At 39.5% G+C, this 25,363-nt stretch overlaps 1 protein-coding gene across 3 annotated transcripts; it reads right to left on the bottom strand.

Moving 5' to 3' along the window:
• Positions 1–571: 571 nt before the first annotated feature.
• emc10 (ER membrane protein complex subunit 10) lies at positions 572–24,288 on the bottom strand. Of its 3 annotated transcripts, XM_042505036.2 has the most exons (8): positions 6,554–6,708; positions 6,349–6,415; positions 5,905–6,017; positions 5,449–5,562; positions 3,690–3,874; positions 3,260–3,353; positions 1,681–1,778; positions 572–1,187 (listed from the first exon to the last, which is right to left on the bottom strand). In XM_042505036.2, exons 1-7 carry the CDS (start codon positions 6,644–6,646, stop codon positions 1,692–1,694), a joined length of 753 nt encoding a protein of 250 aa, XP_042360970.1. In that variant the 5' UTR covers positions 6,647–6,708; the 3' UTR covers positions 572–1,187; positions 1,681–1,691. The 3 variants fall into 3 exon arrangements, with proteins under 3 accessions (XP_042360970.1, XP_087947138.1, XP_042360969.1); XM_088091012.1 differs by lacking the exons at positions 1,681–1,778; positions 6,554–6,708 and adding an exon at positions 23,882–24,288; XM_042505035.2 differs by lacking the exon at positions 1,681–1,778.
• Positions 24,289–25,363: the final 1,075 nt, after the last annotated feature.

Here is a 25,363-nt window from a genome sequence, read left to right on the forward strand (position 1 = left end):
TTAGGAAAATGTTTCTGTACCTTATTTTCTGTTTATACAAACAGTATTTACTGAATACCAACCGACACAACAGTTGACACTTGTTGGGGGACAGCAGCAGCTGCTCTTATCCCAACGGGGTAAATCCCCGCCTGTATTAAAAAGGATTAAACAGCCGAGTGGAGGCTTTCCAGGTCAAATGTAGTGAACTGACAAAGAAGTGGTTCTAGTTTCTCCCCATCACTGAGGGAAGCCAGTCAGGAAGCCAATTTTTAAATGGAATTAGTCTATACCATCTTAAAAATAAGCTTTTATCTTGTTTGTTTTCTTAATTATTCACCTGTTATCAGCAATAGATTTTATAAGTGATTGCTGAGTTTTTAAATTTTGTGTTCATATTCAAAATTTTGCAATATATATATATATATATATATATATATATATTTTTTTTAATTATTTTTATTTATTTTTAAAATTTTAAATTTTATTATTATTATATTTTTTATATAATTTATTAGTTTATTTTTTTCCAGGAAAATATGTTTTGAACATAACATAAATTCCTAAACATAGAAAACTTCACAAAACTGACTATGATTTCACATAACTGTATTTTATTTTGTTCTTGAGAGTATTTTCATCTGAAACCATGATAAATCACTATTTTACATTATGAAGGTATCTCACAATTATTGCTTTTTGACATGTTATACCACAGACAAATTTATTGCCTACTGTATGTAAATTTTATTAAAATTTATATATTACTGTACTGGTGTTACAATTAAATCTGCACTTCAGTAAAACAAGGCCTGTGTCTAAGAACTAAGAGTCTGAACTCTTTAGTCTGAGTGACAAAGGGCAGGTCAAGTAATAAATACTTTATTTTCACATTAGTAATAAAAATGCAGTCATCTGCAGGGCACAATATCTCCTTTATGCTGTACAAGTTAAAGTTGTGTGCGTGAGTGTGTGTGAGAGAGACGAACATTCATCCTACTTAAATAGCATTATGTACAGCAATTAAAAACTGTTCAAGAGAATTGTTGTTCAGGAAATGTTCACCAAAAAAAGAAAAAAAAGAAGAGGCTGTAATGTGTTGATCATCGGCCACCTCCATTGGCTGCTCCACCCCCGGCTCCTCCACCTGATTGGTCCTGAGCACCAGACATCATCAGGAAGAGAACGAGCGGCACAATGTACATCCACTGGAGCAAAACAGGAAAAAAGTGAATAAGACAATATTTGTTTTAAAGACAGCAAATTTAAACTGATCACAGATGTTTTCAACAGTCCCAGATTGGTCATCCCAGATTAGCTTCTATTTAATGTCTGAACAGAAGAGAAGAAAAGTTAAAAAGGTGGGTATCAAAGTGAAGGATAAAGAAGAAATCTCAGGTTCAACGCCAAACACATCCTCAACATACTTAAACCGTCAATTAAAATTTAGGATTTGCTGATGATTTAGCATGGAGGCATCCTCTTACTAAGTACTTTAAATAAAAAAAATCTGAGCTTTGCATTTATTAGTTTAAAATGTATTTGGCATTAAACCTGGAAATAACATCAAAGAGTGGCAAAGGGGGAATAAGTAGGAAACAAAGAGGTGGGTTTCAGGTATTCATGTTGCTTAGAAGTTAAATGGACAAGTTGTCAGAGGAGGAAGGAGGACAGAACGAGCCACAAGTAAGAAAACAGTACTTCTGTGGGAGTCAGCTCTGCTCTCTGCCTCCCCCTGCTGGGGGCTGTGCTGAATTGGTGACCATGAGGAAGATTGCACCTCCCAGAATCAAATACCACTGCAACACAGCACAGCACCAAGTCAACACACTACTGTCACTGGATGCAGCACAGAGTCAACACAGGTCACTGAACACAGCAAGAAACACACAGCGCAGAGATCATAAAAAGAGCCAAGCGATAGCACAACAAGCCCAGGCTGTCTGTGGGGATGTTCAAAACACGGAGCTTACTCCGACTGACAGATCAAAATGTCAGAAAACAAACAAAGTCTCACTACTGATTTTCATGTAACTGACATTTAAAGTTGAAATCTGTGTGCAGATTCATGTTGGATGACTATGGCAGCATGGCAGCCCAGAGCTGAGACTTTTGGTGCTTTCACATAATCTGTCTGGTTCAGTTAAAACAAACTCTGGGCTCGGGCTGCTGTGAAAACTGTCAAGCAAACTCAAGTGCAGAGTAAACCCCCCTTTTTTAGGATCAAGACCACCTAAAATGGGGGGCCGGTTCCACAAGGACTTTGGGGAAATACATTGGTGCGTGAAAGCAAAGCAGACCAATCACAGGACTGTGTGAGAACAGATGTATGATTTTGACATACATTGAAAATGATTTCCCCATCTGAATGAGCAACGCATGGCCTGTATTTCTTCAAAATCATTTGATTACTATGGTAAGGCATATACACCAGTGCAGGGATTTGATAAAGCAGAAAGTGAAAAGGGGAAGAACAAACAAAAAACTTGAAGCTATTTTAACTCTTTAAGAGATATTTTCACTTTACTGAAACAAATGAAAAAGAAGAAAAATATCTTGCACAACAGAACTGATGTGCCTAGTAAACTATTTTTTAAACACAGACTGTATAATGAAGATGACAGCTACCCAAAAATGAAGTTAAAACATCTCAATCTGGTGGCATATGTCATAAACCCCGCCCCTTCCATGTCAGCAGATGTGCCAAGCTGAAAAATCAATTACACGTAAAATACATTTTTCCAAAAGATAGTTTCTGTCATTTTAGGTTGTTCTTATCATGCTGATGTATGTTCAAGTGCTTGCTTTTCTTAATTAGTTTGGCTTTAATTACTTATTTGCGGCTATAAAACCGGGTTGTGATGTCATGATTGAGAGCTACGCCTGCCAATTAGTGTGCTCATGATCAATGGCGCTGCTCATGAGTGATCAGACGGCAGGAACTCGATACCGCGGAGATCGTTACTGCGCGCACTGTGGCTCCAAAATGGCAGTGGTCGTATCCAGGACATTTTGGCTTCATTCTTGTACAGTGGGAGGAAGTGGAGGAGCATCGTCCATCTTTTTATACAGTCAATGATTTTAGCACATGTTGCATGCATAGAAATATTTGAGGTGGTTCTGATGAAGCAAAATAAATGATGAGCTTAATCAGCATTTTCATGTGTCCATTAACTATATGGGCCGTAACAATCATCAGAGCCTAATTACTGAAGGCAGAGAATATATCTTTAGGCACAGCCTGCCGGCCTTATCAACAGTTTTCAGTTTGACTACTTACATATTTAGCAAAGAAAGATTTCTGCTCTTGTGGATTCTTCCCTTTCTTCTCAGATTCCTGTTCCATTCGTTCGAGGAACAGAGCCGTCTCAGGGCTGGAAAAAAAAAGTTGGCAATTAGTATTCAAACAAACCCCAAAACAAAAAGTGTATCTGAAAGGCAGAACTGTGCAGAGAGACTTGTTCTACCTATGGGGAAATGTTGTAAAGCTGCTACGCTAAGGCAAATAGAACTGAATCAAAGACATCTGAGAAAGCTACCCAAGAGGATTTCAATAATGCACAGACAGCTACAGATATGAATATGTGAATGTGCTACCATAAGCAGTCAAGCTTTATCAGCCACTGAGATTGGAAAGATGAAAATAAACAAAAAAAGACTGCAGAGAGAGATATTTTTTTTTTCAAACAAATACATGGCTAAGGACTGACCCTGGGGCATTGACAGGAGCCATGATGCTGAGTGTGGTGTTGAAAACTTCAAGATCAACTTCATCCTCAACCTCAGTGCCCCTGCAGGCTCCAGGTAACGTCACTATGGAGACACCGATGAGGTACCCAGAGACGTCAGTGTGGAGGGAGATGACGTCGCTCAGGTGGGACTCGACCATGGCACACTGAGGATCAGACAAGAACAAAGGTTCCTCTTAGAGTTACAGTCAAGCAAAAGACCCGCACACTGTACTGAAAGCTCCCAGGAAATAGTAATTGTGCAATGTTTCGATCCAATGGAGATCTTCGTCAGGCATTTTCAAATCATCAGATCAAACCAAAATCTGTAAAAGGTTAAAGGTTTGTTTTTGTTGATGCAAACCTCCTTTTCACTGTTTTTTTTATTTATTTATTTGTTTGTGTTGTCCTCCTTTTTTTCTGATGATTTGTGATACATATTTGTAACTTTTGATGTGTTGCATTCAGTATATTCTTGTATAATATTGGTTTCTTTTAATGGAGACATGTTCTGTCCCCCATGTGGGTGTGTCACTGAGTGCCTGTCAGCTTTGCTCTGATTGGTCCAATCCAATTGTCTCAACCTGAGAGTGAATTGTCTCTCAGTCAAGCAGATCACAGTCACCTGAGAGATGAATGTGCTTGTGTCTTTATATTGCTTGCTCTGCTCTGTGATGATTTTAAAAATGCCTGACAAAGATCTCTGTCAGATTGAAATGTTGCACAGCTAAAATATACTGGGAGCTTTGAATGCAGTTTGCGAATCACTTGCTTGACTCTTGCCTTGGTTTAATTTTTTGATCCAGCACCTGTAAAAGCCCTTTGGATGTACGTGCCCCCTCCCTTGCTTGTTCACGTTAGAGTTACACCACTATAACAAGTTAGTATCACCCATATTCATCACATTATGTATCTGACTCTGTTTAATCTATTAGATCTTACTCTTATTTGAGAAAGCCATGAATCTGAACTAACTATTTAGATATTTCAGATTTCTGTCTGAATTAATTTTTATTCTTAAATATCTTTAATTTAAGTGGAGACATTTCAGTTATCTAGCAACACAGTGCCTGAAATAGAATTCTAAGGGAAATATTGAATATTTCCATATTAATTAGATTTTTTTGCAATAAAATGTTAAGACAGTGGGGGAAAAAAATGCAACAAAAATAAACATACAAACAACAAAATATTGTCCGGCTGTAGAATACAGAGGAGCATTATCTCAGCATAACATAAAAGCCACTGGTTCAATAAAAAAAAAATTAATCAAAGGCCATCACACCAGCAATACCATGTCCTCGCTATGAACAGTTTACACTGATCAACCACAACATTAAAGCTGCTGACAGGTGAGGTGAATAAAACTGATCATGTCGTTAAAATGCAATTATCTTCTGCTGGCAAAACTTTGGTCCTGGCATTCATGTGGCTGCCACTTGACTTCACCCACCCAAACACCGTTACAGACCAAGCACCCCCTTCTTATTACAAAAGCACTCACCAAACTTTTTCTTTCTTGACTTAACAGGCCAAGGCCTGGGGACCTTCACTGTCACTTTGAATTAAACTGATGAATCACTCCCATTAATGGGATGAATGTTAGACACATAATCTAGACAACTCAAACACAAATTACACTCTTTGTTAACTTTTTCTTCCTCAGTTCCCCTGTTGACCACTTTTAAGTAGGTATTGTTGTGAAGATGGTTTCAGGGTGAAGGTTAAGTGAAATACATACAGCTCTGACAAATGCTGTGAGGTAACCTTCCATCTGCCGCTCTGTCTGTCTGTCTGCCTGCAGGAAAACACGAGGCACTCTGATTCTGTATAGACCGTCCACTGCAGCAACTTCCTGAGGATCAAAACAAACACAGACATTAGAGATGCAGGTTCACACCATACCATGCTGATCACTGATCACTGAAACCCTTTTGTAAGATTTCTGACTCTCTGGCTGAGGGTTTTACATCTGTTACTCAAATCTGCTTATCAGTGCTCATTACATATTGGCAATACTTTGGGCCACAGCCTTTTCTTCTGTGGTTGTCCATGAACAGAACTGAAAAAAACTCAACTTACATTTGTTGTTCAAAAAGAAGGAAGCACACAATCGCCGTGTCTTTTTGGTAATCTCTATTTTGGACATAACTGCAGTACAGGTCAGACCACATCCTTTTAACATATAATGTCTCACCTTCAGTTTGGTTCTGTCTTCCTCTGATAGCTGGTTCTGACTTAGTGACACAGAGGGCTCCCGTCCACCTTTCAACCCCAATGCTCCTCGCACGCGAAACTTTGCTACATCATCTGAAACACGACGGACAACACAGTAAGAATAAAGCAGAGACAATGAATGAAATACTGAGTATTAACTATATTTAACATTGTAGTTTACATGCCAAGTTTTGAAAAACAAGTTGGCGGTTTTGTAGAGAGCTCCACAGATGCTTATCCAGGTAAATTAAGCCATCGATACATAAACATATTTAACTGACAGATTTCTGAATTAGGTTTGATGTGTGCGTTTCTCTACTCGGACCTGGCATTTTAGCTGATAGCACAAGGCTACCTAGTTAGCTTAACAGTATTAGTAATACTGCACTATATAATAATAATAATAATAATAACATTTTCTCACCAACTTCAAATGAGTGTTCAAGCGGTACCGAGAAACCGCTGAAATCAGTATCCATAACATCTCCAACCTGATAGAAACATAGAAAATATGACTTACGTTAGCATTCACCGGGTCAAAGCTAATGCTAATTGCATAGCTAACAGATGCAGCTTCCGCTTAGCCGTGGTCAAATGCCAGGGCTAAATTAATACGGTATCAAACTTACCCTTCTGCCATTGTTACAACATACAAAATTTGTGCATACGACAAATAAAACAGAAGAGACGACTACAACTTTAAATGGTAGGGGACGAGCCATTTTGACAGAGGTATGGACCGGAAGACGGTGCCAAGTGTACCGTAACAACTTTGGGACTTCCGGTGTATTTCTTTCATAATAAAAGTCTCTAAAATACTTGGCATGCTGATCTTTTTCTTCTTTTCTTTTCTTTTCTTTTCCTTTTAGTACAATTTTAGAAAACTAATCTGTAAACCCAATCCAGCTAAACATACAGTTTCTTAAATTCATTGCTTTTACTTTTCCTGACATTTTAAGCTGTGCAATTATACATCTTCATCTTTTGTGTCTCAAAAAACCTGTTTCTTTTAAGACCCAAGTTGGCTTCACCAATCCAACCCAGCCCTCACATACACACAGATAATTTGTGCATCCTGAGCTATTCAAGGTATGCAATGACCTACTTGCATGCATGTTGTTTGTGCCTACCTCTCAAAACATACAAACTTTCTTTACTTTTCACTTCTGTCTGTTTCTGAACTGAACATTTCAATGTTGTCATCTACTATTGTCATTGTCAGTGCTGCTGCACAGCAACAGTGTTCAGTCTTTGAATTATTATTTTTAGCATTTTGGTATTTACAGTACTTTCCTTGTCAGTTGACAGAATGCAACTAATGACAGGTCTCTGTGTGTGCACTGCTGTCTTGTATCATGTCAGCAGCAATTTCTTCTTCTTGTTGAAATAAAGATGTTCTGAGTTCTATTTTAAGTGGTATAAATATCAACTTAGTTTTGCTCTGTATTTTGGCTGCAGCAGAGGATGTTGTATAAGGATGGATAATCTACCTAAAACACAGGTTGAGTTAAACAACTAATGTGTTCTAATCTATTTGGCCTAATATAATCAATTTAATTTTGGACAGCTAACTATCCATTTACATTAAGAGTAATTTATATGTATTGGATTAATAGTTTAACCCTTTGAAACCTGGATGGACATCAGTTTTTCTTATGCTTCATTTATACACCTTTTGATCTAACAGAGATCTCGGTCAGGTATTTTCAAATCATCATCACAAAGCAAAACAGGCAATATAAAGACAAGCATATTCATCTCACGTGATTGTGATCTCCTTGATTGAGAGAAAATCCACACTCAGGCTGAGACAGTCGGATTAGGCCAATTAGAGCAGAGCTGACAGGCACTCTCTGACACTCCCACATGGGGAGCAAAACAATGTTTCCATGAAAAGAAAATATTATACAAGAATATACTTAATACAAAACAGCAAAAGTTCAATAGTTCAATAAACTGAGTACAACACATCAAAAGTTTTATATATATATATATATATATATATATATATATATATATATATATATATATATATACACATCTCACAAATCATCAAAAAACACTAATCGTAAAAACTAACAATCTCCAAAAGTATATAGAAAAAATAGGAAAAATAATATGAAAAATATGAAAAATGGGAAATACCAACAAATTCAGTAATTAATAAGCCAAATCAAATCCTCCCCACATGAAAATTGATGCTTAAAAGAAGGAGAGAAAGGGGGAGAGAGAGCGAGAGAGAGAGAGAGAGATTCCTTTTTTTGTTGCTAAATTTCAGGTCATTTCTTGTTAAGCTGCTCATTGCCTCCCTGCCTTAATGTTTTTTGAAGGAAATCAAGCCGATTTGATCAGGTTTTAAAGGGTTAATATTGGTGGTTTAATATCTGTCGGCCAAAATACCATATGTCAAACAAACTATCTAGCTCTTCTTGCCATTGCAAAAAAATCTGAACTGAATATAATGTCGACCTGTTGTGAATATCCATCACTTTGATTATGGATGCACTAGCGCATACAAGGCCAGCAGAGGCTGCTAAGACACCAGAAAAGACCTTCAACTTCCCTCCCACCCCCACCCCTCTCCAAAGGCCTCTAAAAGTGCCATTTTATCAGCTGAATAATAAATATTTATGTCCTGTGATGAAGAGGGTTGTTCGTGTTTTTAAATTCTTTAGTCAGCATTCTATATTCTGCCTCAGCCTGAGTTTTATTTACCTAAATTTCCTTTTAAGGAGTAAATCTGTACTAAGCCACAGCGAGTAGAAAACTGTGGTTGCACTTTTCTCAGCACCAAGATAAGCATCTTACTGTATCTTCATCCAACTGGGATGGACTGCTGCTACAACAATGACCTCTTATGAAACCACAGATTTGGCTTTCCTGCTCAAATATTATCTGTGAGCAACTGTGACCACAAATATGGAAAGAAAATATCTGATCAGTAGTGGTTATAAAACTGGAGATGAGGATTGCGGTGGCTGTTTGATCTCTTGCCTCTCACTCTAAAAACTTGTCTTGAGTTGTTTGACACAGGCACATCTCCTGTACCCAAGTATGTCTGGGAAGCTTGTAATGTAAGCAGGGAACTCCTGGAGGCCTAAGGGTTTAAGATGCTGACCGTGTAATTGCAATGTCCCCGCTTTGGATCCAGCCAGGGCCTCTCCCCTCATTTCTTGTCATTTCTCTGCAGTCCCAGCTAAAAAAAGGCCAAAATTTTAGAAAGAGAAAGAAATATTTAAAATTATACTCATTAACTTATTGGTTTGCCGTTCGTCAATGGCGGACTGCATTTGAAAGCACACTAACTTTGTGGCATCTCTGGCATCTCAGAATGCAGCATTAAGAATTGGAACCCACTCTGTTCGCAGTGGTTTTTTGGTTCAATCACACCTGTATTTAAAGTTGCATCTGATGAGCTCAGAATGCATTTTAGAACTATTTGATCCACTTTGACAGTGTAAATGTACCAAATACTGCTAGAATACAAAAATGGATTACTTAATGGACCTACTGGGCACAAGCCCCCCTGGCCTTTACCTGCAAAATATCTCTCAAACTTACTGACCAGGAAGATTTACAAAAAGACATCAAAGAGATGCAAAGGAACTGCAAAGGGAAACAATATAACTATAAAGGGGTAAAAACAACAGTCAGAAAATAACTCAGATAAGGGAAGGAAAGGGATGGAAAACAACTGCAAGACAAAAAAAAAACTCTGAAAAAGGGCCAAACAAAAAGAAAGGGGGACACAAAATGACTGAAAAAGACACACATAAAAAGACAAAATCACACAAAAACAACCCAAAAAGAGACGCAACAATGCAATCCAACATACAGAGAGACAAAATGACAAAATGATGCCCAAAAAAATACCTTTTTACCTATACCTAAAGACACAAAATAAGGGCAAAACAACCAGGTGGAGACATTAAAAGACCACAAAGACACAAAATGGCCACATTAGACACATAATTACCTTGAAATGATAAAATGACAACAAAGAAACACAAAATAACCAAAAAGGAACAAAAAAAACAAGGTTTAAAATGACTACAAGAAGACACAAATGATCAAAAAGACACAAAATGACGAAAAGAAAATCACCACAAAGTCTATGTGTGTGTTTCCAGTTCTATGTAGGAGAGGTGGTGGGGCCTCTTAAATGTATTTGCCCAAAGGGTCCATTGTCTCATAATCCGCCCATGCTAGAATAGCTACATAGCATGCACAACTCTGGGCTGCACAGATAAGTTTACTCCTTGTTAGGGCGTACATGTCAGTGACTCAGGGCTTGCGTTGTTTGCACCGTTCCCTGGGCTCTGCAGGTTCAGTTAACATGGGTTACAATATGTGGCACCTCCAGACCTGAATGTACGGATCGTTGTTCTACTTCTCTGGGCTCGTCTGCAATGGATCCTGGCTCCAGATACTAATTTAACAAAGTTTGCCGTTGCCAAAACCCTGTTTAACAGTCCAAGAGTCAGCTAAGGGGCAGAATGTCTGTGACTCCACTTATCTGGGGTTGTGGCCAGAAGAGCCCCAAAACTTGAAAAGAATCAAACCAGAGAGAAAAGAGAAGCAGCTGCAGGTTTCTGCCAAATGTGATTGATGTGATTTATTTCTCAATGCTTATTCCTGGCTGAGGAGTTCTGCTGACATGCAAGAAAACCTCTGTGGATACAAGTGAAAGGCATCCATCATTTTAAACTTCAACATTTATGCATCAAAGTGCTGAAAAGAAGTTTTGAATCCAGTTTTAATCCTTTTAAAGTTTAGAGTATCAAGAAGTCAAAACTAAATGTGCAAAATTACTCTGTTGGAGGGCACTGCACCTTAGCTCTCTTACTTCTGTCCCAACATTAAATGACAACTTAGACATAAAAATATCACACATATTTGACAACGATGGGAATGTCCTCGATGAGGACAGAAACATTGCCGCAAAAATGTCCACGTTCTGAAAGTCTTGGCACCGCTAAGACTAGATACACCTTACACTATACGCAAAACATTCTAAAAATAACAATGTCCTCCATTACATAAATTCAATCCCATCTCCTCTTGAGACTATGTCAACAACAATAAACACTGTTACAACCTATGAGCAGACAACAGCTGATAATTTCAACCCAAAGCAGCAGGGTTTCTCTGATTGCACACATTAAATTACAGTTGGATGGACATCTTTTATAATTCTGATAATTTTTGATGTGCACCATTGTTCTCATTACTGTCCGTCTCTGGAAACAGTCCGTCTCTCTCTGGGCTCCTGTTCAGTTTGAAGGTGGGGGCGCTCTGCATGGAGCATATGGTGACTGAGGCATGTGATTCCCCCGGGCGCTGCCTTTGAAACTATGCAGGCCTATACAGTATCTATCCCCCCCTTACTGGGACAGCCCATTACTCTCTGTCGCCGCCCTAAACAACGGTGTCACCTTACTATTCTTAGTCAAATATGAAAGCATGTATATTTTTATGAAGCGGCAACTTTCACTTTGAAGGAAGACACTGTCTTGTCCCGTCTGCCAGTGTGCTGTTAAAAAATGGAGCATCATGAAAAATGAGAAAGAAAGTCAACAAAATGTTTTGAAACATGTCCCAAAGTTTGAAGAAGATGGCACATGATGCTGCCACAGTTTGGGGTTAATCACTGGGTAACTAATTTTCCCCTCAGTCTGTATAGACAGAGGTTTTTCTTAATTAATTTTTGATGCTGTAATGTTGATAACCGATCAGAGGAATCAACTAATTACAGGAATTGATAAGAAATGGATTTAAAACGTTTTTTTTTTTTGTTTTTTTTTACCTAAAGAACCCAACTACAGTAAAAGAGACAAACTAAACATACAAAAGCATGTGGCACACAACACAGGCTGTCACCCATCTGAATGATGGAATAAAACTTTTTACATAAACATTATCAAGCACCTTCAGTTATCAGGTTGTGGTCTATGGGTCAATATAGGCTAAACTACGTCATTATGATAACCTTATGTATTAAACATAATTTCATGAAATAAAGGCACAGCAAAATACATTTGCTAACACATAACAGTGTTTAACGATATATCCAATCAATTCTGTGCAAATGATTTAAAATTATACAACTCTTTCAACACTCAAAATATGACAAAATTGTCCATTTTACATTAACTGCCTAATAAATCTTAGTTTATCGTTTGTTACAGCTTAATGTTGATGAAACAGAGGTCTTTTAGGTGCAAAAAAGTTATTGTTCCTTAGTACCATCTGTTAAATCAATTTTATTTCCTCCTGTTTTCTCCATCTGAGGAATATTGCTTTATTTTTGCAGCTGGGGCTAGCCCAAATAAGGCCTTTTGTTAACTAAAATATTGAGAAATCATGCCTTAGTTTTTGTGCAAAATTGATTCACCATTTAATTTTTTTTTCTTTTAAAGGTAAACTTTGTAGGATTAAGTGGCATCTAGCAGTGAGGTTGCACATTAAAACCAACTGAAACTTGACCCATGTGCCAAGCATATAGGAGAACTATGGTGGTGAATGGCGCTATCTTGAGCCGTTGTTTGGTTTGTCTGTTCTGGGCTACTGTAGAACAAAAAGGTGAACTTTGTGGAAGAGGATCCGCTCCATATGTACATACAATGGCTAATTCTAAGGTAATAAAAACACAACAATTCATAGTTTCAGGTCATTATACACGAAAGAAAAGATCAATCAATCAATCAAATCTTTATTTGTATGGCACTTTTCATACAAAGAGTAACACAAAGTGCCTCACAGAGATTAAAAACAATAACAGAAATGACAAACATCAATGAAAATCAAGAAAAATACAGACAGCCTGACCCTCCCACCCCCACATAAATGTACGCAACAACACACACACAATCATGTAGATATTCCCACACATATTCGCAAAGGCACCCGAACATCCACCCTTACCACCCACACACACGCACACATACACCAACACACACCAATTGCTACTAAAGAGACATGGCTAGGCACTGAGACCTGAGGCAAGGGAGAAGCTACCTTTGGGGGCCAACCTCACTGAGAGAGGTCACGGTCCAGCACCGCCGGGGCGCCGCCACAGAGACCATCCCAACCCGGGCGGACAGGAGTGCCCGCACCAAGATGCCGAGCCCTCTAGCCACCCGGGCCGAAACAGTCCACGGTACAGCACCCCCAATGGTGGACCAGAGACCACTCCCAGTCCGGTAGGCCCCGATGAGGAAACACTGGAGCTAAAACTAACACAATAAAATAAGGTAAAGAACATAAAAGCTAAGAACGTAAGGGACTGAAACAGTAAAATAAGACAAAGAATACAAGTGCACAGTAAAATAGTTTAAAGGTTATAACCGCTAATAATTAGATAAATAAATAAATGGGAGACTAAAACAGTGGGATAAGATAAAATAAAAAAATAAAAAAAAAAAGTAGAATAAATAAATAAATAGTTAGTTAGTTAGTTAAAAGCCTGATTGAAAAGATGGGTCTTGAGCCTCTTTTTAAAAACCTCAACACTGTCTGTGATCCTGAGGTTCTCCGGGAGGCTGTTCCACAGCCGGGGGCCATAGTAACTGAACGCCGCCTCCCCATTTCTTTTAGAGCTAACTTGTGGTATGGTTAAAAGGCCAGTGCCGGAGGACCTCAGGGTCCTTGAGGTTGATAAGGTAAAAGCAGCTCAGTTAGGTAAGAAGGCCCAAGACCTTTGAGACACTTAAAAACAAGTAAAAGAACCTTAAAATCAATCCTGAAACGCACCGGGAGCCAATGAAGCGATTTTAAAACCGGTGTAATATGCTCCCGCCCTCTGGTCCTCGTCAGCACTCGTGCGGCCGAGTTCTGCAATAGTTGTAAATTGGAAATGCTCTTTTTGGGAAGACCAGAGAGCAGGGCATTACAATAATCTAGACGACAAGAGATAAAAGCATGCATCAGTACCTCCGTGCTGGCCTGAGAGAGAAACGGGCGGACTCTGGCTATGTTCTTTAGATGATAAAAACCAATTTTTGTTGTGTTTTTGATGTGTGGGATAAAAGTAAGCTCAGAGTCAAAAATCACACCCAGATTTGTTACAGATTGTGATGTTCTAAAAGCCTGTAACTTTGGTAAAAGTCTCTCTTTCTGGCCTTCAGGACCGCTGACTAAAACCTCTGTTTTGTCCTGGTTGAGCTGTAGGAAATTTGCTGCCATCCATGAATTTATGTCTGAAATGCAGTTAAAAAGGGCATCAATAGGCCCTGTGTCATCAGGAGACACAGCGATGTACAGTTGAGTATCGTCAGCATAACTATGAAAGCTGATGCCGTGACTCCTGATGACGTCCCCAAGGGGAAGCATGTACAGATTAAAAAGAGTTGGGCCTAGATAGTTCTGAATGTTATATATCATCTCAGCCAATATATCCTCCTAAATCCTACACAATAGACTTTAACAATAATATATATTTTAAAAAAGCTGTGTGAATACTGTATTTAGTTTAGTTTAAAAAAATAATATTCTAAATTATTGAGTTCTGACAACTTTCTGCTTACTGACTGCTTTCCTCTCTACACTGGTGTGTATCAGTCTTGGGAAAAGCTGCTGTGAAGGTGGAGAGGACCTGCTTCAATTGGCTTAACGTGTACTTCAGTGAGGCTTAACTAATGCAAGCGTTAAATAACTCTGGTGTCAACTTCTACAGCGGATCACTGGATCATGTAGGACACCTATAGTTAGTCCCCTATGTCCACTTTAAATCCACCATATATGCATGATTTCAACCTATATTCAAAGAATTTAGTCAGTGCATCACCACAGATGAGCTGTAAATGCATCAGAAAGGCTTATTAAAGATAACTCAGCTTGAACGTCATGTAAAGTCAGAATATACAGTAGGTCTCATTCAAGGACCTTTCATGTCCTGTTCAAACAGCCCTCCATAATCTTCTGTGAGGGTATTTTGTTGTCATTGAACATCCCAATCTCAAGTTGCACTTGCCCTAAATAGCTGTTCTTCAATCTCTCCCTCTCTTTTTGACTTCTCTCTCCCAAATTAAAGAATCTCAGAGAATGTTTGTTGTTATAGCCAAGGTTATGGCAGCCTGGGCAGTTTGGGCAGTAAGACAACCAGCGCAGAATTCAAAAAAGGGACAGCTGTGAATGACTGAGAGGTGAAAAGCTGCTCAAATGCAGACTTTAACACTGGTGTTTATAATGCTCAGTTTTGGTCTGCATCGCCATTTGGAGTCAAAGGAAGTATGAGAGAGGCCACAGTTGTGCTTCTGTCTCTCACATGAGTACAATAATAAATAAACTGCTTATTTTCTCCACAACATATGAAGTATATCGCAAATTCTAGGCATGCATGTGTGTGTCTGTAGTCATGTATCTAAGGTTGGGGCATGTATACCTCTCCTGGAATTCATAAGGTCACTGACCTCCTTCTACTCTCTTTGACCTTGTTCTTCATATCCCTGCAGAGGGCTTTCGGTCCCATAAAACACACCCTGTTGACAGCTACAGCTACTGGAGAACAAATGGGATTGTCAGAGCCTATAGGAACGCAAAGCTGCCGCTGCTGCTTTGTTCTCATTTTCATTTCATTTTTTTCCCTGCTCATCTTCTTCAGACAAGAACTGTAAGAAAGTTATTAGGGTTGGGAAATGTAGAGATCTTACTGGTCTGAGCATTTTTTGACGCTTCAAGCAACTGTCGTAGTATAAAAGCAAGAAAGGGGGTCGCACGTAAAATGAGGCGCATGTAAAATGAGGGGGTCCCTGCAAGAAATTTTGAGCATCACACACTCAATTTTGTACATTCTGCGGAATTTTTATGTACCAATTTGCACATTTTCTGCATCAATCTATGATCTTAGCTTTTACGTTTGTCAAAATTAAAGTCCCCTGCTCCTTTTGGGGTTTTTTTTCCACTGGGGTGGGGATAGGAGGGTCCTCCCTCCCATTAAAATCTACATTTATACTGTTGTCCTCTGAATCTGATCCATAGTGGACAAAAAGTTTTGGCAGAACAATTGTAATATCTATTAAATCTATCAGTGATAAAAAATGTCAGACTTTTCTGCAAAAAGAAAAAAACACCTAACTCTGACCCCACTTTCCCCTAATCATTTCTGTGCAGTCCACTAATCAAAATGTCTTTTTTCTTTTTTTTTTCTGGCTGAGTAAAACACGAGACATATCTAAACAGTCCCCGCTGCTACTGCATCACTCCATCACACTGTCAGTCAGAGCTGATTAGCATCAGTCAGTTTGTTAATGTCCCGGCTCCAGGGCCTAACGAGTTAATCAGCTGGCAGGTTTCCTCAAGGGCTGGACTTTTCTCTATAGCCCCGAACCGCTTTTACCCCTCATGGTGTCTTCCTTCTGCTCCTCAAAGCTCTGTGGCTCTTGCCAAGGTTTCAAGTGACAGCCTTTCTGTCACTCTCTTCCTTCCTTGTTCCACTTGTTGGGGGGGGTGGATGAAGTCACAGCAGTAGTGGTGAGGATCTGTGTGCGTGTGTGTGTTGGAGGGGGGTGTTGAGGTGATAAAAAGGGATGAGGGAGGAAATGCAGGCAGATCCACAGACAAGGAGGGAGAAAGACGCTTTCAGAGGAATCACTATAAACAGACAGAGACATGCCTGAGCCTCAGAAGCCAGGTAAGCTGGTCCAACCTGTAGGATTATTACGGAAAACTCACTGAGTGAAATCAAAAGTGGAAGCTGAAGATGCTGTGAAATGTTCAGATGAGTATAAAAAAATAGCAAGACATTTTAACCCATATTTTCTCAATATAATGCTTGAATTCTGGACAAATGAGACTGAAACTGTTAAAAAAAATTCAAGTCTTTAAAAGATCATTAGCATCTATTTGGTTTATAGTCCACTGGTAATGAAGCAGCACAAACATAAAATCAAAATGCTACAGGGAAACTTTTGAACTTTTATTACCTCTAATATAATCATAATATCTCTTAATATGAAATGCATGTTGGCATGTGAACCAAAGCTATTAAACATGAGCGTTACTCTGTTATCTGTGGCATGAGTCTTGGCTTTCATTAGTTGGTGACAAGCTTGTGTCTTCATAAAGTCAGCCTCAGTGTCTTTATGTTACTAATTTTGTTCCTTAGTTACAGTGGCACTGCTTTTAGGAGGACAAAGTCAAAGTCTCAAGTTGTTTTTAACGAATGACAGAAATACAAAGGATAAAAGGGCCGCCAGCATGACTTATCTGACTGAAATGTTTCGATATCAAATATTTATAAAGTTTGGTTTTAGTGTCCACTTACGATTTTTTTTGTTTTTATTAGATTAATTGTTGGTCATCAAAAAGTAATTGAAAGAAAAAAAGCAATGGAGAGGGAGCCACTTATGGTAACGATAATGGATCTTTGAGGCTCTTATATGGATAAATGTGTTTTTGTTGAGAGGGAAACCTCTCAGGTCTGCAAGGTTCATTTGTGCCCAAAGAATATGTTTATAAGGACAAACCCAACAACATTTGTCCTGATTGGTCTAAAGTCTTAAAATCTGGTGCAGAAAGAGTATGGGCAAGTATCTAATAGTGCAACTTTTAAATTTTTAGATCACATGAAAAATCACTTTTATCAATAGTCAGGATTTTTTAAAAATGAGATCAACACTAACATTTAATAAGTGTCGTCAATATGAAATCTTATCTGCTCTACATATCTGTGCATATCTTTGATGTTAGACATGTAATGAATTCATAGATACAAAATACTAGATTTTGCTCTTTGTAGGTTCTGTGATAAAACCATGTTCTTATCACACTATATTTGTATATTCTATTTATTATACTATATTATACATTCTTTTAGGTTCGGACTACTGTTTCCTAAAATACTGTTGACGGTTTGACAAATTGTGAAAGTTTTGTCAGATTTGCACTTTGGCAAGCCCAGACAGGACTTCAATGAAAGGATTTTTTGAAATTTCAGTTGTGGGCACAAGGGGTTAAGAGCTGAGGAAAGCAGGAACGGTGAAAGGGCAAAAGTCAGCATGCTTACAGTAATGTCTGACATCAGGGTCAAGATTAAAACTGAGGAAATTGTATATATGTAGTTATTTTTTGTGTTATACCAGAATGAACATAGAAAAAGGGAAAACTTTAAAATGACTTCAAGTGGTAACACACAAATCAATGACATTTTTAACTCAATTTCAAGCAAAAACTTAATTCATTTATGTGGTATAGATTGAAGTAATTATTTTAGGGTGATTGGTCATTTTCTTTTTTTAGTGTGTAAACCAATGCTGTGAAACGAACCCAATGAACCCAACCTTTGCTGTTGTGCTGAACAGACATTTTGCTGAATTTTAAATGTAGTTTTTCATTTTTGTTAACGTAAGTGATGAAAGAGATCAAATGAATGACAATGGACTTTTTAAATTTTATAAAATGCAAAATTGGGTTTGTGAATAATGTGAATGCCTCGTTTTATCTCCGACAAGTGTTGTCATTACACCATAAACTACATATGTGAGATTCTAGCAGCTGGGCGTAACCATACACATGCGATGCTCCCTTGATAGAACACTGTAATACATGACATTAAACTGTACAGGCTGCGGTGCGTGTGGCAATGTTTGTGTCAGTCTGAAATATGCTCTGTTGCCTTTGTCAACTGTGACCTTAAAGCACCGTAAATCAGCTGCTCGCTTGAAACCTGAGAAATGAGTACATGCATGAGGACAGGAGGGAATGAAGGCAGGAGGAGACGAAGAAGTAACGGATAAAAGCAAGAAAGATGAGCGGGATGATTTGTTGGAGGGACCTCTGCCAAGTCAGGTGTAACTACCTTGCGTCGTATCTCTGCACCTCAGACACCTAATCTATCTGACCCTGATTGCCTCCCTCATTCTGTTACGCTGTCTTCTCTGCTGGCATCCATCTCCCCTTGCCAATCTGAAGGAAGTTCACCATATCGCTGTTATTGTGCAGAAAAAAATGCCTTTTTTTTCTCTCTTGTGGATTTCAGTCGAGGTGTCACATTCTCCGTCACGGCCTGATAGAAATTCAGTGATCCCTTTTGCTTATGGGGCTATTTCAAACTCCGACGGATAAAATCTTTCGAAAAACAAAACGTGTCTCTCTCAGTTCCCTAAAAGTTCATGTTGGGAACACATGCCAGCGTTGACGTGTGATGAAAGAGAGCGCAGAGCACTTTCCCTTTTTATTCTTCATCATGCAGTAATTCCATCCCCACATTTCATTACATCTTACCAATGTGACGCCGATCCAGCGTCCTGACATCACACGTATCATATTCCCTACACCACATTAGTACCTTCTCTCAGGCTCCTCTTGTTCCTCTGTTTCCACCCATCCCAAATCGTTGCCCCTCTCTTGAACTTCATCACACTCTGAAGCCCCCTCTGCCCCTGTCGATCAGCTGGTCACACAGCTCATGTGACTCCTCCCTGTGGGCGTCTTACTCCCCACGGTTAAGGACTGAAGAAGCAGCGGGGATCAAGAAGAAGCACGCATCCCAATAAACAGCCACAAGAATAGTTCTCCAGTATAGGAGCTGTGGCGTTATGGACGCTTCTGGGAAATTAAGGTGTGTGTCCATTTAGTTATCCCCTCGTTGCCCCATGAGAAGGAAAAAAAAAACAGCCCAGCAGGGTCATTGTTTCCTCACAACAGCTATGGATTATTGACTTATTTTGTGTGATGAACCAGTGGGCTCTTTGGAACGAGCCAGATACACAATAATTAGACCTTGTGCACCAGTGTTGATGCTGATAGTTGCAGGGTGCCAGGGTGGCGGTTTGCTGGCGCCACTCCATTGCTGAGCGTGTGCAGAAACAACAACCCAATTTTTAATTACCAGTAATACTGCCAGAGGCCGGCATCTCTACCCAAACACACATACACACCCCTCACTACCCTCTCAGGACACAGCAAAGCAGGGGCCAGTTTTACAAAAACAGACTTTGACTATGGCTTGGATCAAACAGACTTCAGATGGATGTTTTCAACTGCCCTCCTCACTGCTGTAGATTTCCAACAGGTTACTGCACTCTCTAAAAAGAAAACCATAAAACATCGTTTGGTCCCACTGATCAACAGGTGTGACTTATTGTTACCATGGGAACACTGGCCACAGGTGTCATTGATCTCACTCATCATGGATCTTGGTTTTAAGTTAGCGTTTGAGACAGGGGGCTAATTTTTTAGGCTTAAGTCTATCTTGTCTTATTTGCATCAGACCATTCTAAGGATACTAAGGGAAAAATTAAGACTGGGGCTGGTTTAAAAAAGATATTTTAAATTGGGTTGCAGTGTTGGGCAAGTCTTAACCCTTTGAAACCTGAACAAATTGGTTTGATATCTTTCAAAAATATAGGGAGAAGGCAATGAGAAACTTAACAATACATGGCCCTAAAAATAGCAAATTAGTTTTTTAAAAAAACAAAGAAAGTAAGAAAAAAAGAAAGAAATTAAGAAAATTAGCAAAAAAAAGAAAAGAAAAAACAAACACAAACAAGAAAATGAGCAAATAAGTGTAGATTTTTTTTCTTTTCCGTAACATAATATTAAATTTATAATTTATAATGATTGTAAATGTGTTTTTCAATCCAGGCTTGAGCATATACACTGGTCAGCCTAACTTTAAAACCACTGGCAGGTGAAGTGAGTAACACTGATCATCTCAATGCGTTGCAATGTTCAATGTTTTGCTGGGAAACGTTTGGCCTCGGCATTCCTGTGATTTCCACTTTAGGCGCTCCACCCACCTAAATGCTGCTGCAAAACAAGTATCCCCACCTGACATCAACAGCATTGACAAGACCATGCACCAGGTCACACCGCAAAAACTGCTCAGGAATGGCCAGAGGAACGTGACAAAGAGCTAAAGACATCAACATGGCCTCCAAATTCCCCAGATCCCAATTTGATCGAGCATTCGTGGGACATGGTAATACCCCAGAAGAACCCCTGAACCACTGTGGGGCCTCCTTGGATCGAGCTCGGCTCTAACATGTTGAGACATAGATACGGGGCCTCTGGGGGATGTCCTGGGGTGTCTGGCATCAGGACTTCAGCAGCGGATCCTTTGATTCCAGGGGGTTGCCAGGTCGGTTACAAGCATGTCCCACAGATGCTTGATCAAAGTGGGATCTGGGGAATTCGAAGGCCATGTCAGCACCTTGAGCTCTTTGTCACATTCCAAAGCCCATTCCTAAACAGTTTCTGTGGTGTGAGCTGTTGCATTGTCCTGCTGGGGGAACACTGCCATCGGGGAGTGTCGTTGCCGTGAGGGGGGATGCTTGCTGTGCAACGATGTTTGGGTGTGTGGAGTGTGTCAAGTGGCATCCACATGAATGCCAGAACCAAAAGTTTCCCAGCGGAACATTGCAATATATTACAAGATAATGAATGTTATTCACATCACTCACACATATGTGATGGTGAATATATAATGCAATTTCGACTAGTCAAAGAAAAAGTGATGTTGCTTTACCAAATAGAAAAAAAAAACATGCTTGAAGGTAAGTAGCTCTCAGTGAAGCTCCCCAGTGGACAGTTCCCCTTAGTGAGTCCCCAGAACTGTTTGGTTCGAAGATACCACATCCTTCTCCAGAATTACATCCTGCACCTTAACCCTTTGAAACCAAAAATTTGCATTTTTGAGGAAAAAAAACAACAAAAAACACACACAACAAAAACAAACAAGAAAATGACCCAAAAAGTGCTGAAAAATGTTTTCAAAAAAACTTTTTTCTTTTTGTAACATAATTTGTGTGTGTTTGTCACTTTTTTCTAATTTCTTGGATTTTTTTGGTACATTTCTTGCCGAGCTACTCTTGCTTTTCCCCTCATGTTTTTTTTTTATTTTTTTTTTACAAGAAATCACACCAATTTAAACAGTTTTCAAAGGGTTAAATAGTTTGTGATAGACGTCTGAACTCAGCACATGACAAACAGATGCCGATAAAGGTTAAAAAGGGATAAGAAGCAACAGTATCTCAGCTCTGCTACACAATTGCACTGTGTTAAGATTTTATGCTAGAGGAGGTTTTTTAAATGGTTACAATCTTAGCTCAGTTTTCCCAATAACACGTCTCTGCAACTGACTTCTTTCAAAAGACCAGCATTTTTTTCTTGAGTGAATTGAGCGTGACACGGTTCTTTATTTGTCCACGTCTTTGAGTTTGAAGACTTTCTGGCAAATTGGTCCAATGTAAGGTAGTAAAGAACTAGACAGCTTCGTGAGACAGATGAACCCAACAAAAATATGTTTGTGAAACCAACCCCATCGGTCACAGTTGTTCAGTGGAAGGTTAAACCTTCTGTCACCCTATTGGCTGCAGGCTACACAGAGTCCAACATCCTGTCACCCCCTTACCCCCCAAACCGCACGTCTCAAAACTAGTCCAGTGTAGCATTACCTCATACCGAAGCTATCGTCGGGTTCCCACAGGTATGCACCCGAAGCGTGATGGATTACAGACAGATGCAGCGTCAAGCAACTGCACTATGAGGTCCTACAAAGAGAGTGTGAAAAGTTAACTGATATATCATTAACAAAGTCTTTCAAAACAAAGCCGAGTGGCGTGTTTCGCAGTGGATACACACCCAGAATGTATTCCTTATTCTAAAAGCTTCCTCTGTGATTTGAGAGAGGCCTTGGCCTATTTGGAGCGCAGACTGTGTTGATGCGAGCTGGAAGACAAAAGGAAATGAATGGAAAGCCGAAGTGGTTGACAGCTTAATACGGTATTTAAAGCCGCCTTTGTTTACCAAACACCACAGATTCCTCATCCCTAAATTAGAGTTGCATTTAGCAATTGTTTTCTCATGTTGAGACTGCTTTATTCACATAATAACAATTCATTCAAATTGTCAGGAAAGTTTACAGCACTGCCATAAAATCTAATCTGCGGTTTTGTACCCCTTTGATTCCTCTCCCAACCCTATTACCAAATCCTTTCTTTTCTCCTCTCTTGTTCATCCATAAATCTTCCTGCTCACGTGTCGCAGAGAGAGCAACGGAGCGAGAGAGACATCACCGGTGGAATCCAAACAAGCCATAATTCTTATCATCATCACTATAACCAGTGTTATATACAGCTGCTCCGTCCCTCATATCCCTCCAAGGGCCTGCGTGTCTAATCCCTCAGTCTTTAGCCACAACAGGTTTAATGCATGACCGTTACAGCATGCATAGACTAAACAACACTGCAATGTCAACACCTTTAAAGCTTTATCAACTTGTCTCAGTGGGACAAACATTATTAGTGACCTTTTCTTTGTAGAGAAATCTCTGCAGAGCTCAGAGCATGCATCTGAGATCAACATGAAACAGAATACAGTTTGGACTGCTTCCTGCAACAATAAAATCAGCACATAATTGTCACCTAGTATATCAGTGTTATAAAATGATGACAGTACAATCATCTGATCCTCCAATCAAAGCAACAGTAACAGATCATAAAAAATTTTATTAGTCAACTTGCGGCCTATGGGCCAGATAGGTGCAGGGTAGCCCTCTGACTCTTTATCAGTAGGCCTTTCTCACAGCAGACACTTTGACTTTTTACAGTAGGAAAAGCACAGGTGTTACTAATAACACTAACAATGACTCTGTTCTGGTCAGGGTTTCCAGTGAGAGTGACTGAGCAAACAAGCAGAATACAAGGATCCTGACATCAAAGCTAATTAAGCCTGCATTGTGATATTGCGCTTATTTTATTTGTTTGTTCGTGTAATAATTTTTTTGGCTCTGCCAAAACAAATGGCAACACAAAACTTTTTCCTGCGCACTAGCAGAATAAAACGAACTAGCTACTTTGTGTTAGTTAGGTCTACATGTTATGCAGGGCAGCTAGGTGGGATCATTTTACAATTATCTCTGTGTTTCCAGTGAAATAAGACTGTTAACTGTAGCAGACTATTGTAGCTACACTGTGTGTCTTTCTTGACTTAACAAGGCAAGTAGGAAGCATCCTTACCGGCTCAACAGCTGTCTCCACCGCCTCCAGCTGCCTCTCCAAGCTGAGAAAACTCTGGTTTACCGTCGCCAGTTAAGGGAGAGCTCCTGCCGGGCGGGCATCTGTTCCCCATCCCTGCGCCGCGTTTAAAAGGGTCCTTGCGGGGTTTAGCCAGCTAGCTACACTGAGGCAGCTAAGCTAAAAACAATAGCGCGGTTAAGGGCTCCAAAAGTACACTGAAAAGCACTCACAGTGGTTTTCTGAAAAACACCACCACCAATGTAACCGGCCGTCCTGGGTTCGCCTAACTGGTTAACTAATAAAACAATAAACGGGACAGAAGACGGTGTGACAGCTCCAACAGCAAATGTTGTCCTTTTATTCTCCTAATCCAAAAACTCCCATACGTGCACGAGCCTCCCGAAAAGAGTAAAAGTCCTCCCTCCATTACTTTTTTTCTTGCTATAAGGCAACCCAAGAAGGAAGCAAAGTGGGCCTCCAGTCTGTTACACTACTATCTAAAGTAAGGTTAGATAACTACCGACCCATTGTAGGCCTAATTAATGATTTAAGACAGCTGTGCGCGGAGTGATACACGAGGAGTTAAGGACAGGTACTGTACGACCGTAGCGTAATGAGGTCATTACTTGCGTACAACATTGGTACAGGGGGATGAAACTATACAGCATACAATCTACGGAAGACGGAAACATCGGGGTTTTACAACAAAAATGATTAACTTTTTAGCAAATATGTGTTTTTTGTTGTTTGTTTTTTTTTTTTAGATTGACATATACATGATTATGCCAGTAACAATCTCCCGCAGCCGTCCGCGGAAATTCCCGGGGAAATTCCGACGTAAACTAAGTTTGCACCGCACATACGGTAAGCTAACATAAGGTAGTAGAATGATTACATGAAAGACAGAAGCCTAAGCTTTGTATTGTAAAAAAAGAAAGGATACTCTAGCTATTACTGTTTTTATTTTAGGCTGACATCTATTGAAACAGCGATCTCCGCCGGCCATTTTGGGAAAATACCGACATAAATATGACTAAATACTTCCTATGAAAGGTAAGGTACGGTAATAGAAGGTCATGGATGGGATGGCAGTAAATACGACATACTTAACTTTCTGCTGCAAAAAGAATGAATGCTTCAGCTATTATCATTTTAGATCTATTCAAACAGGATCACACAAAATCTCCTGCTGCAGTCCATGGGAGGCCCCTTTTTAAAGGGAATAAACTGGCCCCTGGCGTCCTCGTTTTTAGCAGCTGTGGCCCCCGGGCAAAGTGAATTTAATATCCCTGAGTTGGACAGTCCTTAAGTGCTGGGCCCCAACTAACACACTCTCCCATTATTGATTAATCGGCCGATTATTTTCTGGGTTAATAGAGGCATTGCTTGGTCTTTAAAATGTGAGAAAACTTTTTTTAAAAAAGAGGTGAGGTCCTCAGAATGCTTGCTTTGTCCAACTTTGTCCAAGTCCACACTCCTCTG

This window comes from Plectropomus leopardus, chromosome 18 (assembly GCF_026936395.1).
Source record: "Plectropomus leopardus strain MGB_pleo_1.0 chromosome 18, ASM2693639v1, whole genome shotgun sequence".
Lineage (NCBI taxonomy): Eukaryota > Metazoa > Chordata > Actinopteri > Perciformes > Serranidae > Plectropomus > Plectropomus leopardus.

Coding starts and splice junctions, on each gene's coding strand:
- emc10 (XM_042505035.2), bottom strand. CDS start 6,646: ATGGCTCGTCCCCTACCATTTAAAGTTGTAGTCGTCTCTTCTGTTTTA. Junction 6,416..6,553: donor GTTGTAACAATGGCAGAAGG/GTAAGTTTGATA, acceptor TGTTTCTATCAG/GTTGGAGATGTTATGGATAC. Junction 6,018..6,348: donor TGAACACTCATTTGAAGTTG/GTGAGAAAATGT, acceptor GTCGTGTTTCAG/ATGATGTAGCAAAGTTTCGC.